At 40.6% G+C, this 15383-nt stretch overlaps 1 protein-coding gene across 1 annotated transcript in view; it reads left to right on the top strand.

Moving 5' to 3' along the window:
* The window catches only part of CCDC178 (coiled-coil domain containing 178), a 252965-nt gene that overhangs the window by 217679 nt on the left and 19903 nt on the right, over positions 1 to 15383 (top strand). Inside the window, exon 18 of the mRNA XM_054985554.1 lies at positions 12135 to 12269. Coding sequence (XP_054841529.1) covers positions 12135 to 12269 — 135 coding nt within the window. The remainder of the gene's footprint in view (positions 1 to 12134; positions 12270 to 15383) is intronic.

The raw sequence follows: 15383 nt of genomic DNA, 5'->3' as shown, positions 1-15383 counted from the left end.
ATGGGGGTGGGTGGAGAAAGAGGAGATGGGAGGCAAGCAAGGGCGGACAAAATGGGGACCAGTGGAGAGGGACAGGATTTCCTCTTCTTGAGTGTTCATGGGCCCCCAGTGGCCCAGGGCTGACCCAGTGATGGGGACCAGTTTGGGTTGGATGCACTTTCTCTTCCTTCCACATAGTTGGCTGTCAGTGGCACCAGTGAGAGGCTTGGAGCTCACCGTTGCCTGGCCGTGCTTTCTGCCCCATGTTTCCCTCCCTCAGCCAATACTGGCCAGTTGATTGAGGGTTCTGGTTTTGGACTGCTCCAAGCCTAGAAGCCCTATGAGAAACCTAGTGGTGGTCAGGAGGCAAGAAGCTTGGAGTATAAAATGCATCCTATGCACTTTGTGCTCCAACCTGCTCTCCATCCCAGGACTCACAGTCCTGAGGATGACTAAAAAGTGCTCGGGTGAGAAAACAGTCTCCCACTGCACCCCTTGCCAGACATTCTTAGGGTTCTGAGAGCCTGCCTACTGGGACAATCATAGCAGACATGCCACCAGAGACCCAAGGATGCCTCAAAAGGAAAAAGGTTGTTTTTAGCATGCCTGATGACAGCTATAAAACTGAAACTCTTCTTGCCTTTACAATCAACCTTGTGCAACCTAAAACAATAAAGAATTTACATTATTTCCTGTGGGCCCCATTTGTATCCTCTAATACCTGTTTGATAGTAATGTTCAAAACCATTTAAGAATGGTCCCATGAATACCTAGCAGGTCCCAGTGATGTAATATCAGTGCTTTGTGATCACTATGTCAAACATAAAGGTTTATCAGGATGAGCAGGATACAGTTCTTCACATAGCCCATTCATTTAAGGCAATGAGCAACTCTATTGCCATGCCAGTTTGGAAGCTAAAATTACAAAGTAATAAGAAGCTATACACAATGTAGTAAGAATACAGTCTAGATGTACTCAAAGTGCAAGAGTAACCATTGTCATAGTGATTCCAAAGGGGTAGCCAGGTTAGTCTGTTGCAGCAGAAATAAAGAGGAGTATAGTCCTTACAAACAGATAAGACTGTTCCAGGGTAAGCTTTTGTGGAATAGAGCCCATTTTATCAGATACAAAGTAGTGTAGGCAGACAATTTCATGTAAAGAGAGCAGCTGTTGCATAATGAAGTGGTTGGGCTGCAAATCAGCACTCTGCTGGTTCAAATCCCACTACTACCATGAGCTTGGTAGGTGGCCTTGGTAAGCCATGCCTTTCAGCCCAAACTCACCAGCTGTGTTGTGGGGGGATAATAATATACTGACTTTGTTCAATGCTCTGAGTGGGGCAATAATCTGTCTAAAAGAGCGGTATATAAGCACAGTTATTTTTAAAAACCTCAATAAACAAACAGCTGGGTTAACAGGGTCATGATGTGGGGATTCGTGGGATGGCCTTGCAGTGGCTTGTCTCTTTTCTCTGTGGTCAGGGACAGAGGGTGGCGCTGGGGGAGAGACTGTCTGCACACCAACCTTTGGAGTGTGGTGTCCCAAAGGGGGCAATACTCTCTCCCCTGTTGTTCAATCTTTATATGTGCCCCCTCGCCCAGCTGGTGCGGAGTTTTGGACTGGGTTGTCATCAATATGCAGATGACACCCAGTTGTATCTGTTGATGGGTGGCCGACCTGACTCTGTCCCTGACACCGTTGAGAGCTCAGGAGGCCGTGTCTGGGTGGATAGAACAGAGCAGGCTGAAGTTGAATTCCACGAAGACGGAGGTCCTGTACTTGGGCCGTGGACTGTCGGAGGTAGGGATCCTTCTCCCAACCTTTGGGGGGGGCACCACTTGTGCCCATACCATCGGTTAGGAGTTTGGGCATGATTCTGGATTCCTCCTTGTCTATGGAGGGCCAGATCACGGCTGTGGCTCAGGCGGCCTTTTTCCACCTATGGCAGGCCCAGCAACTGGTGCCCTGCCTCTCGGCCCGGGACCTAATGACTGTGATCCATGCAACGGTCACCTCCAGGTTAAACTACTGTAACTCGCTCTACGCAGGGCTGTCCTTGGGCTTGATCTGGAGACTTCAACAGGTTCAGAATGCTGCTGCGCATGTCCTAACTGGAGCTTCATGTAGGACACACTTTACACCTATCTTACAGCAGCTCCACTGGCTCCCAGTAGAATTCCGGATCCGGTTCAAAGTGTTGATTTTGACCTATAAAGCCCTAAACGGACTGGGACCAGCATACCTAAGGGACCGTCTCTCCATGTATGTGCCCCAGAGAGCACTTTGTTCAACTGGAAAACATCTACTGGTGGTCCCTGGCCCTAGGGAGGCTCGGCTGGCCTCTACCAGGGCCAGGGCCTTTTTGGTCCTGGCCCGAACCTGGAGGAAGTCTCTGTCTGAGGACATTCGGGCCCGCCAGGATCTTGTGTCATTTAGGCGGCCTGTAAGACAGAGATGTTCCGCCAGGCATATGGTGGAGGCTAATTTTAGCCCATCATTGCTGACCCTTCCACCGGTCTCCCTCTACAAGGGGTACGGAGAGTCCACTGATGCTGGTTGTCCCGAAAGGGGTACAGTATTTTAGCTTTTGCTGTTTTTATGATTGATTTTAAGTTGTATTTTAATCAATGTTGTACCCCACCCTGAGCCTGCTTGCGGGGAGGGCAGGTTAAAAATAGAATGAATGAATGAATGAATGAATGAATGAATGAATGAATGAATGAATGAATGAATGAATGAATGAAGCACAAGATGAAATATAATCATGTAAAATTCTAATGTACTCAAGAAAATAAAGAGACTATTCAGGGGCCACTACACTGCACCAGCAACACAATCTTGTTAGTCTTTAAAGTGGCACTAGGATCCTGCTTGTTATTATAACATTATCTGCAAAGTCTGAAGATGGGACGCTAATTAGCCTTTGGGTGTATTACTTCATTGTTTTGACTGAACAGTACACTGCCTAAAGGAAGCATTGACAATACTAGAGCCCACTCGCTCTTTTATTTGAGCACTCATTGCCTTCAAGTTGTCCCTTCCGCATTGGAGGGCAATATAAGTCAAAATGTATTCAAGCAATCAAAGCAAAATTCAGCCTCCTATACTTTAAGTTATAACTGTGTCCCAAACTGAAATGAGTATGAATTATCCAAATTAGAGCCTTGCGCTCCTGACATTGAGAAAAAAACCCTCCTGGGAGCTTCAGTGATGGTGAGGAGGAGGAGGATTAGGATTAGGTGATGTTATCACAGTCCACCAGATGTTTGGGCCTTTAACCAGCTGTGATGTAGCACTGGAATTTTTGCCATCTGGTTGTTTACTTCTGGGTAGTTACTGGGAGTACACTGTTTTACTGGTTATATTCTTGTAGGACTCCCCTTAATTTTATTTATATGCTTTTTAAATGTATAATATTTATTGTGGATTTTAATGCTGTAAACTGCTTTGGGCCTCATTTTGAGGGTGTGGCAGTCTAAAAAATCTGCACAGTAAATTAAAAAATAGATAAAGATTGTAGCATGCTGCAGAGCAGTCCATCTCCTCCTGTAGACTGGAACTTGATAGTCTCCATACCACTTGGAAGAGTTCCATAGGTCTTCACTGTGGAGATGCAGTGGTGGCAGAGAAATATTGTTTCTTTGTTGCCGTTACTACCACAGAGTAGGCTTTAAAATAAATCCCTGTATCACAGGTGATTTAGCCCTAATAACACACTTTCTAAATTCTATAGCATACGCCAAGCATTCCTTGTGCTGTGATTCTCTTCTTTCTTGTTGTGTTCCTCTTGGTTCAGTGTAAATAAAGAAAACTCATGACAGTGTTCATGCTTGAATTCAACCAGTGCCTGTCCCATTTTCTTCTCTTGCACACTCCTGTCATTTTCACTAGGGAAAAAATTAATTCAACCTCCTGCTATCCAATGCAGACACAAACAAATACAAGTTTCCTCCCTTTAACCTCCTGGAAACCTCTTCTCTTCTTAAATCCCTGGTGCATTTCTCAGTCTAGATATACAAGAATCCCCCAAATTGCCCTCCCAACCATCATCCAGTTTTCACTGTCTTCAGCAGCTGCCTGCAGGACTGTGCAGTACAGTGTCTTATATCATTCTTCCCTTCTCCCTTTTATCCTCACAATAATCCTGTGAGCAAGGTTAGGCTGAGAGAGCCAGTAACATACAGATCACTCACTGAGTTTCATGAATGAGTAGGGATTTGAACTTGATTCCTGACACTCTGCCCACTGCACCACATTGGCTCTCTCAATGGATAAACTAATAGTTTGAGTTGATGCAAGACAGCTTCATGTGTTCAACAACCCTGTCCATACTTTCACTGTCTCCATTTCTTGCTAACCTTATGTACTTCCTGAGTTTGTGGTTCAGATTGTGACTCATGGGAACATATTATTTCCATAATCTTTTGTGTGTAATAAAGACCTATGATAAAAGAAAAATCAGAAGTGAAATCAAAACAGTATCCTTGCCATCTTCATAACCCATATTATTCTGAAGAAGACAGGTGGCATTGTAAAATATATATACATTTGGGATTGTTCACATTGGCAATTGTTGCAATGCATTAATGTTAATGTTAATACTCATGTTATCATTAAGTCTTTTTCTAATATGTGGTCAAGAAATTCAGTAAATACAGTTATTTCATAATGATAAACACGATTCAGTGAGTAAGAAATCATTAAAGTAAGGAAGTGTGTTTGTGTATGTATTCATGTGACTAGTGTACGTTACCCTGTTTTGTTGTTGGTATATAGAAAACAAAGACTGTTACGTTATAAAATACAAATATAGGGACAGTTGTTATTTAACTGTCAAATTAATTCCAATGAGCATATGTATCTTTTAGTTAAATATCAGACCACTTCTTGTTAAATTTAACCTTGTTTATTAACATAATTGTAATACCTGAGTAGACAGTGTCTCATGTGCTTTGGCATGATTTTGATAATATTGAGTACCATATTTGCTCAACTAATTACAACAATATCTTATTGATTTTCAACAACCTGCTTCATTTCTAATACATTTGGATTTTGTAAATGGTACACATCCCTAAAATTAGATACCACAGTGCATTAAATTATAATTTCTCTTCTACTGTGAGATGTTTATCATTTTGATTTTGGATGTACTTGTACCTAACAATAAGAATAGATTAACTAGATGATTGCTCTCCGATGCAGACTAATTAGCTGACCGTAACAAAGGAATCTGGTGAATTTTCTTTGGAGGATTGAAAATAAATGAAATTATATTTATCACCAAATTAACTTTTATTATTTTCCTACATTTTATTTTTCATTCTGTTTAACCCAGAGGCAAGGGATAGGAACCTACATTTTTTCTGATTCTTCATTAGCATATTTTTTCAGCTGCCACGTGAGTCATATTCTTCCATTCACTGAGTTTTGCTCTTGAAAGGAAATATAAAATATGTGTCTGTTCTGAGGAACTGGATTAAATTTTTCAATAGTTACCTGAACTGCTTTCAGAATTAACAAACAGCTATGATGATCCAAATGATATCAATTAATTATTTCAAGTTCTCTTTGGGGGGGGGGGGTTCTACTCTCTTTGGTCCTCTGTTGGTGCCTTCCCTTCCTTTTTTCTCTCTTGAAAGTTCAGATTTCTGAAAATGACTCAATGAATGAAGAATATAAGTATCTCCTCTGCAACTTACTAACAACTAGAGGTGGGTCCGGTCCAGAAAATGGACCTAAAGTTGACACAGTCCAGCCCCGTTTGTGTTTTGTAAACAAATGGTTCATGGGACTCACCTTTACCACAAACTTTGGTCCATTTTGGCCGGTCTGTGGTCCATGAGTCCAGACATCCTGGCTCTGATCTATTAATTCCCTAGGCAATGGAGGGGACGCCCGCAGACTTTTTGCAACCCTTAAAAACTTGATAGGCAGCTCTGCCAGAGAGCAACCATTCTTCTTTATGCAGCAAGGAGGAAGAATTAATTCCTTAGGCATCAGAGGGGTGAACGTTCTGCAGCCATAGGAACACCAATCTTAGCCCTCAAAACCTTGATAGGCAGCTCTGCCTGCCAACCAGAGAGCTCCCATTCTGTTCTATGTGAACAAGGAGGAAGAATTAATTCCGTAGGCAGCAGAGGGGTAGACATTCTGCAGCCATGGGAACACCAATCTCAGCCCTCAAAACCTTGATAGGCAGCTCTGTTTTTATGTTCTGGCTTGGTTTGTGTGCGTGTGTGTTATATGCCTTGTTTAATAGTTGGTTAATAAATTTTATGTTTTTATTATGTTTTATTTTCAAAGAATTTGACAAGTACTCTAGAGAGGCTGCAAAGAATTTGTCTAAGTTAATATATTAAGTGATGGCCTGCCTTTTAAGTTGCATCATGAACTCTATCAGGTAGCAATTCCTGATTTAACAGGAAAAGAGATCAAGAGCAAAGCTTCTTTCAGCAGTCTCCTTGGCTCAATTGCTTCCTATCCCTCCATCAGTGGCAAGATATAGCAAGGCCTTTTCCAGACTTCTATGCTTTCATTACTTCATATGTAATATTTCTTTGTTAGTTGCCTTCAGATTTTCTTTTGAAAAAGAAAGGCATCTAATATATAGTGAATGGGCAAAAGGAAATGGAAACATGTCTGCTGACCCACCTCCTCACCCCACTTCCACATACTCAAGGGTCCTGTATGCATAGGGCCCATGCATAATCTGTAGCCTGAAAAAGATTGAGAATATGGATTATACATGTGGAAACCAGTATGCATTCAAGTGTATGAGTATAAACTCTATCCACATGGAACCCTGGAACAGATAAAAGTCAGTGCAGGGCTATGACCATGACATTTTCAGCTATGAAATGTATTATAATACTTTCATTTCAATTTTTCATAACAGACAAATAATTTTGTTTATAATTAAAAACTTTTTTGCTACTGTTCTCCTAAATTCATTCTGGAAATGCTTCATCATTATTTGAGCAGGCAATTGAACAACATTTTTTGACCTGTCAATGGAAAAAAAGAGTTAATGAGAGTATTGAAGAAATGAATATAAGCTGATAAAAAGACCAATCCTCTTTCTAACTCCTTTTTCTGCTTTTCTGAAATGTTCAGAATAGTGCTGTATCCTACAAAGCAAACATTTGTTATTGAAGTTATTGGGGAGAAGGGAAGAGTATAAGTAAGTAAGTAAATATTTAAATATACTGGCAAGTACTTGATATACATTTTTTATTCTTAAGTTAGAAGAAACAATGTTAAAATTAGAGCACTTAGGATTTGAGCTGTGCTTCTGTTCTACTTGTCTTGCCATTGTCCAAATTGAGCAGCTGCCAAACTGCTTTGCAGCTGTGCGGTAGCTGGAATGTGATGCTTCAGTCCTTCTGATTTGTGGCTGGTTTTGCATCAGTGCAACAGGTGAAATAACATGGACTTATAAGAACGTCAAGCAGTGAAACTTTTTAAAAACTCATTGTTTATACTTCACTGTACTATACTGTGCAGAAAACAATCCACTGAACAGCATGCAGGGAAAGTAAGGATGGGTAGGCTTGTAAGGAATGAAGTAAGCCTGAGCAGGAAGAGTGAGTGAGTGAAATAAAACAATAGCTGAGGGCAGAAGAGCCCCCAAAAAGCATATCAAAAATATAAAATGGGCAAATTGAAATTCACCTCATTCTTAGTAAGTTCAGACATTTCACTTGGAGCTCAACAGTATCTAAATAATTCTGATTCAACTAAAAGGTAATCAATACAGTTACATCAGTATACCATTGGACAATAACTTATTAATGTTCATACAGTTAAAATTAAAAGAAAATGAGTATGCTCAAGAAAAATGGGAGTGTTTTAAAATAACAAATGATTTAATTCATTTAGTTTTATGATGTTTAAAAATCACAAACTAGTTGATTCAAAGCATCGATTTTATAGAGGTTTCTTTTATCTTGAATACATAGACTACATAGTACGTATTGGTTGCTACCTTTTATTTACAAGCATGTCAAGAGTCACCATTATGTTTAATGGCTACCAAAATTAAGTTAGAAATATTAAATTATGTAATGAAAAATTGAATTTCTAGATCTAAAGAAAAATACTTCATCTTTTGTCATTGCTTAGTATTGCTACTGTTCTCAAAGCATTCAAATACGGACTACGGTTAGAAGAATTAAAATCCTGTCTTTTGTACTCACTTCCATTAGGCTTTTATTAATTTGTGAAGTATATACAGGTTGTTGATTAAAGAGCTTTATTTAAATAAGCTATAAAATCTTTAACAACAATCCTTAGTGGAACAGATTTGACAATAAAGAAACATCTTTTTATCTAGGCACTTGGACTACTAGAATAGAATTAAAAGATAAATATTAGCTAAATTTTACTAATAATTCCTCCATTCTTGCATTGCCAAAACCAGTAGGTTTGTTTTGACATTGTTTGAGCTATAACAATGAATAGTACTGATACGGCTTATGTCGTTTACTTAGTATGCACCATCACATTGCATTATTAAATTAATGTGGCACATATTGGATTGTCTGATATGTTTAATTATCATTTGGAAGAGAAAAGGCAGATTTAGAAAATGCACATTTTCTGCAAAGTATTTGGTTTAACCCCATAATCCTGATCCCAACTGAAACCAAGTCTAATTACATATAACAGCATTTTCTCATATTAATCCCTCACTTCTTTCTTCCTCTCCCTTTTAGATTGTAAACTCCTTGGAGATGGGAATCTCTCTTTTTATTCCAGTTTAGTGGAAGGCTCGTCCTGAAATATAGGCCTTGGTTAAGAGCTAAAGATGAGCCTCTAAGCTTTGCACACCAAGTAGAAATGTTTAGAACTTTTTTCTTTTGAAAAATATATCACAATGTCATATGCCTTATTGAAAACAACTTTTGAAATTCTCCTCAATTTTCAAAGTGCTTTGCTATTGAACAGAGATGTAAATCTCCCTACAATACACATTGATCCTAAGCCATGAGGCCCTAGGAACTAGCATTTGAGGCCTGATGCTTATTATGGCTACTTTTGATATTATAATGGCCCCATGTCATGCTCTTGTGATCCCATCTCCCTAGGCTAAAACAAAAGGTTATTATGTCTTTTGAATAAATAATCTGATAGCAGTTAAATTACACATAACACTGGGAATTCAGGACTGACTTCCTCAGAATATAATTTAGCTGCAAAAAGAAGCCACAGTCCCTCCCCTCATTTGGATCATGGTCATGGTTCAGTGAGGGGTTACTTCAACTCTCTCCACAATGTTTCCCTGGTTAAAACTGCCCTCTCCTGGGTTGCTTAAGCTGCAAGAGTAGAAGACTGGTACCATTTTGTGGTTGCCTTTTTCACTACTGGGGCTTAAAGTGGGGGAGAATTTTCACCTGGGGGGAGAATAGTGCAGGGGAAGAGTTAATTCCCTGCAGCTGCTTTTTGCATTTGCCATTGTTTCAGTCTAGTTGACAGTATGCTTATAAAGATCATGCGCTGACAGTACCTGATATTTTATTGATACTGTTTGGGTTTGCATTTTGCTTTTAAACTAATTAATATAGATATAACAAGGAGGGACCAGCAAAATTTAGGCAGGGGCTCACTCACCAACCCCCTCCCTTCCACTCTACCTGCTTTTCCACCCATCCCTCTCCCAACTACCCTGGCCACTCAACCACATCCCCCCATTGCTTCACATACTCACATAGATGTGTAGCACATGTTGCAGCTGTGGCAGCAGCTGCCACCATAGCAGATCTGGTGGGTCAGTGATTGAGGAGAACTGTGGGAGGCCAGTGGAGGCTCGCCTCCTGCTTGCCCAACTGCCATCTCTGGATCTGCCACCTCAGCCACAGAGGGAGGGAACAGTGGCAGCTCACAATCGCTCAGTCTCTAGTATTGCAGCCTCAGCAGCAGGCATGAGAAGAGGAGATCCCCATTCCTCCCCTGCCCACACACACTGGTGATCAGGACTAGAGATGGGCACAAACAGCAATACGAACAAAAAACCACAAACAGCCCAATCTGCTGTTCGTGAACAAGCTGTTCATGAGGCCCCATTCTAAACGTGCAGGTGGTCGTTGCAAGCCTTCGTTGCTGTTCATTGCTGTTCGTCAAGCCAGATAGTCTGGCACCTGCAATCAATTCCCTTGGCAAGTTAGGCAGGGATTGTCTAAACTCTGTCTGAACTCCTGCTGTTGCCCTGAAAACCCCAATCTAAGCCCAATTTAGCTTGATAGGCAGGTTTTCCTTTCAAGTGTGGAGCTCCAAATTTGTTACAACAAGGGAGCAAAGAGCAGGAGGGAGGGGGGCCTCCCAGCTCTGACTTTGCAGACAGTGGAGAGACAGTTGCTGTTGGCATTTTGATAGAGTGTATTGGAGCTTGAATTTTCTTTGTGTGTGGTGGGATAGGGATCTACCCCTTCAAGTTCCAGGGCTGCTGCCAGGCTCTGGGCCAAGCTAATATTTATTATTGGTACCTTTCCTGCTGCCTGCTCAGGTAAGGTTTCTGGGAGTGGTGCGGTAGGGATCTTGACTTGGATGATGGCTGGAGGAGAGCCTGCTGGCCCCCATGAACAGCCAACCACGAACATGTTCGTGAACAGGGCCATGTTCGTGGTTGTTTGAGTCTCTGTTTGTGGATGGCAACGAACAACGAACATCATGTTCATTTTTTTTTCTGTTCGTGCTCATCTCTAATCAGGACACAGTTGCCTGCACAAGTATAAACAACTGCTCTCTGTTTTGGTTTTCTTGTAAACTGCCCCTTTTTTAAGGTTTGAGCTTTTTCCACACACACAAACACACACACACACACACACCAAGTTTCAAGAAAATCTCCCTTTTCTTAATATGACCCCAGTCCACAGATTTAAGTATTTGTAGATCTTGTCAATTAGATATATTGATTTAACATGTTCAGGATCATCAATCATTTCTACTGCTAATTTGTAATCAATGCTTTGTCCAGGATTCAGAGAGCAACTTTGACATGGCCAGTGGGATTTTGAAGACTGGGCCTGGGGCAGTGTCTTTGAAAGTCTCCTTAGTTTCAAAAATAGTTCAGTATTTAACACAGGGGCTGTTGAGGGACAAGTTCAGATTTCATCTGAGTACGTACATCTTATTGTGCCATTCTTAGGATTTTCATTGCTAATGCTAACATATCATTTAAAAATAAATATTAGGTATTTACACATTTTTCCGGTGTATTCTTTTCAGATGTGAGTGGCAGATTGTACATCTGTGTTTAAAATTTCTATGCAAGGTTTTGGAATTTTAAGAACTTTTAAAATAACGGTAATATCAATATAAATTATCAAGGTTATGGTAGAAATAACTCATATTTTGAAAACATTTTAAACTTATTTATTTTACAATCAGAAATGTTTGTAAGAAGGAAAAAATCACATCTGTAATGTCCTTTATTAAGTGAAATTCCCACACATTTGTGTTGACTTGTGCCACTGTCTAGATATATAGATATAGTAGTATCATTTTCAGCTGCTGCTTTAACTGCAATTTAGTGCAGTGAGATGCTTTCATGTCACATGGTTATAGCTAGGTAGATTAATAGGGAGTTCTATCTGGAAATTTCTTTCCTGTTATTGTTCTCCCTCAGCCACTGATGGTGAAGTTAATTCTCTTTAGTTTTGTCATGCTCTGAAGCACACATTGCCAAGCTATGATAAGCTTTACAAGGAAAAATGAGCCGCAGTGTCCATCAAAGTCTTAAACTTGCATTTTAAACTTTGGCCTGACCTGATGTGCCATTCAAAATGCTTCAAAAGATTATTTTTTTAAGAAAGGTTCAATATGTCCCGAGGCTATCGGTTTTGAGTTAAACTGGGTGAAGTAGAAATATTTTACTCATCAGCTTTGCAGTCACAGAGTTTGCCTCAGCTAGAACAAAACTGCTGAGGCATTTAGAGAAAATTAACCCCCCATCCTGGCAGCCAGATGTGACTGGTTTCTGATGAATGCACATGAGTGGGCTGAAAAATCAAGAGACTGTGAAATTCCTGTCAGGTCCGTACAGTGCAGAATGGGCTATTGACTGCTTTCTATATTTCCCTCCATCATTCTTCTTGAACACTGCCATTAATTTCCTCTCCCACTCTGACTTATTTTTTCTCCTTTCCTCTTTTAGCTCTCTCGGCTGCAAAGCAAGATGCACAAGGTATTGGTGGAGTACTTCAAACTGCGAGGCCTCTATAGCCAAGCAGGGCTGGCGAAGTTCCAGGCAGTCTCTCATGAGAATGTTCAGAAAATATTAGCTGTGCAGGTAAGGTGATTGCAGGGAAGTGGGAAAGATCGTTCTGATCTAGATTGAAAAGCAAATGATGGGTGGTGTGATGAAGCATTAAAACCATATCCCATCAGAGTTTTGTAAATTTTTAACCTCTTTAATAAACTGGAATTGCATGAAGGATGAATCCAGTAGGTTAGCACATGAACCACAGATGGTTTTTAAAAAAAAGAAATTCCAATTTATTCTCAGAAACCTTAAAAATAATATTATTAATACTTTTATTTTAAACAGTTTAAACACAGTGTTGTTAAAGTCCTTTAGAATATTACAGGATGTTCTTTGCTTCACACATTATTATCATAGTAGGGTATTCACATTTGATTTCTTTAGCATAGATTTTATGACGTTATGTAGCTTCTGAATGAATGTTGGTAAGAAATAACATTTGTTGCCAAGATCTAGCTAAGATTGCCATGTGCTCACTGGACTTTGGTGTAGCATAATACCCATGCTGATTTTTTTTCAGGTATGCATGGCTTCATTCAAACAACAGAACAAGCTGTCATTAACCAGCAGTCAGGCTCAAACACAGCTCATTGTGTTTCTTGTGTGCTTTCCTTCCTCCTATCCATCATGGGCAGAGTTTGATTGAAAACGTCCCAGCTTGATCAAGCTCCAGTTTGCTGTGACACCTGAATACAGGTGCCTCCTCCCCAAAAATGTAATGACGGATCAGAATCCTGGCTTGTTGGCAGGGAAAGACCGTAATTTGCCTTGGCGGCTACATTTGAATATCACATCAGATTGGAGCTTGATCAGACCAGAAAGTTTGCAGTCAAGCTCCATGCATGAGAGGAGGTGGGAGGAGCAACCAAGTCAACAAGGTGTTTTCATGCCTGATAGCTTTTTCATTACAGCTGTTGTGAGGTTTGAATGCAGCCAATATGTATTTAGGATGGTGAGAGATGGCTCACATATTATTTCTTTTTAATTAAAAAGGAATGTTTCTATAAAACATATTCTCACAGATCCCATCATGCTAGATGGCATTGAAGAAATCTCTGTAAAAATGACATCAGAGGAAGTAGCCCATTAAATACAGGGCCATAGATCCAGGAGCCAATTTTATTAAACCACCTTGATAATCCCATTTAGACCCACTCTGGAATTTGGACATTTCATCATAAAGGCCAAATTACATGTTATACTCCCACATGAAATGTTTCCTCAATTTTTTGTTGATGCTGTTTTACAAAAGGCAGTAACAGAGACTGCAATATGCAGTGGACATCCATATGTTTTCCCTGACAGGGAGGAAAACATTTGGAAGGCAGATCTTTAGCAGAAAATTTGTGTGTGGCTTTTCCATAACACGCTTCAGCCTTTACAATTGCATATTGTAAAAAGAAATTTTAAATACTATTGGGGTAAAGTTGCATCTGATTGAACTACATGTGTACTTTAGCTCTAGCATTCATAATAATAATATCATTCAATATATATACTGCCCTTCAGGACAACTTAATGCCCACTCAGAGCAGTTTACAAAGTATGTTATTATTATCCCCACAACAATCACCCTGTGAGATGGGTGGGGCTGAGAGAGCTTCGGAGAGCTGTGACTGATCCAAGGTCACCCAGCTGGCTTCAAGCGGAGGAGTAGGGAATCAAACCTGGTTCTCCAGATTAGAGTCCCATGCTCTTAACCAGTACACCAAACTGGCTCTCTCATGAGAAAACAAGCAATTCAGGTTTCATGTTTGTGTTCATTCTCTGGTAGTTGCTGCATATATTAAATCCAGATGGTTATAGATTTTGGTTAACATTAAAATGGCGGGACACAGAAATTCAATCTCATCATTTCCATCCTCAGGAATGTGAGCCTGCATAGTATACTACCAAGAAGTAACAAAGTTGATTGGCATTTCAAACAACAGAGTAAAAGAATAATTATAAATAATGAAACATTTATTTAGGGGAAATAGAGCAAAATATTTACAATCAGGCATAATAAAAGAGCGCCAAATAGATAAAACTTGTTTTATCTAAGGATGGGAAATGTTATACTAGTGCAGGATAATTTGAGCCAATCGATATATTCAGAATAAGCATGTGATGCAGTCCCGTTGAGATTGTACCAGTTCATACTGCAGGTAAGTTGATAATCGATTGCATGTTTGAATGCATCTGACAAAGAGAGCTATGGTTCTCAAAAGCTTATGCTACAATAGAGTTGGTTAGTCTTAAAGGTGCTACTGGTCTCTTTACTATTTTGCTGCTGCAGACTAACACGACTAACTCCTCTGGATCTATGACCAGAGCTCATTTGGAGGCGGAACGCACAGGAACAGCGTTCCGGTAGGTCTGAAAAAAGGTCATGTGGGTTTTGGCCCCGCCCACGTGATTCCCTTTCCTCCGAGTGCAAGCCGAGTGGTGCTGGGCTCCAAAGGAACTTAAGCTGCTTGGATTCATTTTGCTCTGCTGCTTTACTTTCATTTGTGACTCGTGGCGGGGGGGGGGGGAGAGAGAGAGAGAGAGAGAGAGAGAAAATGAGTGAATGAGTGCAAGCCGAGTGGTGCTAAGCTCCAAAGGAACGTAAGCTGCTTGGATTCATTCTGCTCTGCTGCTTTACTTTCATTTGTGACTTGTGAGAGGGGCGGGGGAGAGAGAGAGAAAATGAGTGCAAGCCGAGTGGTGTTGGGCTCCAAAGGAACGTAAGCTGCTTGGATTCATTCTGCTCTGCTGCTTTACTTTCATTTGTGACTTGTGAGAGCGGTGGGGAGAGAGAGATAGAGAAAATGAGTGAATATGTGCAATCCGAGTGGTGCTGGGCTCCAAAGGAACGTAAGCTGCTTGGAATTCATGCTGCTTTATTTTCATTTGTGACTTGTGAGAGAGAGTGAGTGAGTGGGTGCAAGCAGGGCTGGCTCTCCAGAGGAGGGTAAGCTGCTTTGAGTTCATTCTGCTTTAAGGAAATACCTGGAGATTTTTGTGGAAAGGGGCCTGAGGGGTGGATGTTGCCTTCTGACACACTTCCAGTGATGTCAGGGGGTGTGACATATGCTAATGAGTTATGCTAATGAGTTCCTGCAGTCCTTTTTCTAGGAAATGACCCCTGTCTATGACCATGTTTGAATGGTTTTTGAT

The sequence above is a fragment of the Eublepharis macularius genome, chromosome 7, assembly GCF_028583425.1.
Source record: "Eublepharis macularius isolate TG4126 chromosome 7, MPM_Emac_v1.0, whole genome shotgun sequence".
NCBI lineage: Eukaryota > Metazoa > Chordata > Lepidosauria > Squamata > Eublepharidae > Eublepharis > Eublepharis macularius.
This window is presented reverse-complemented; position numbering and strand designations above follow the sequence as displayed.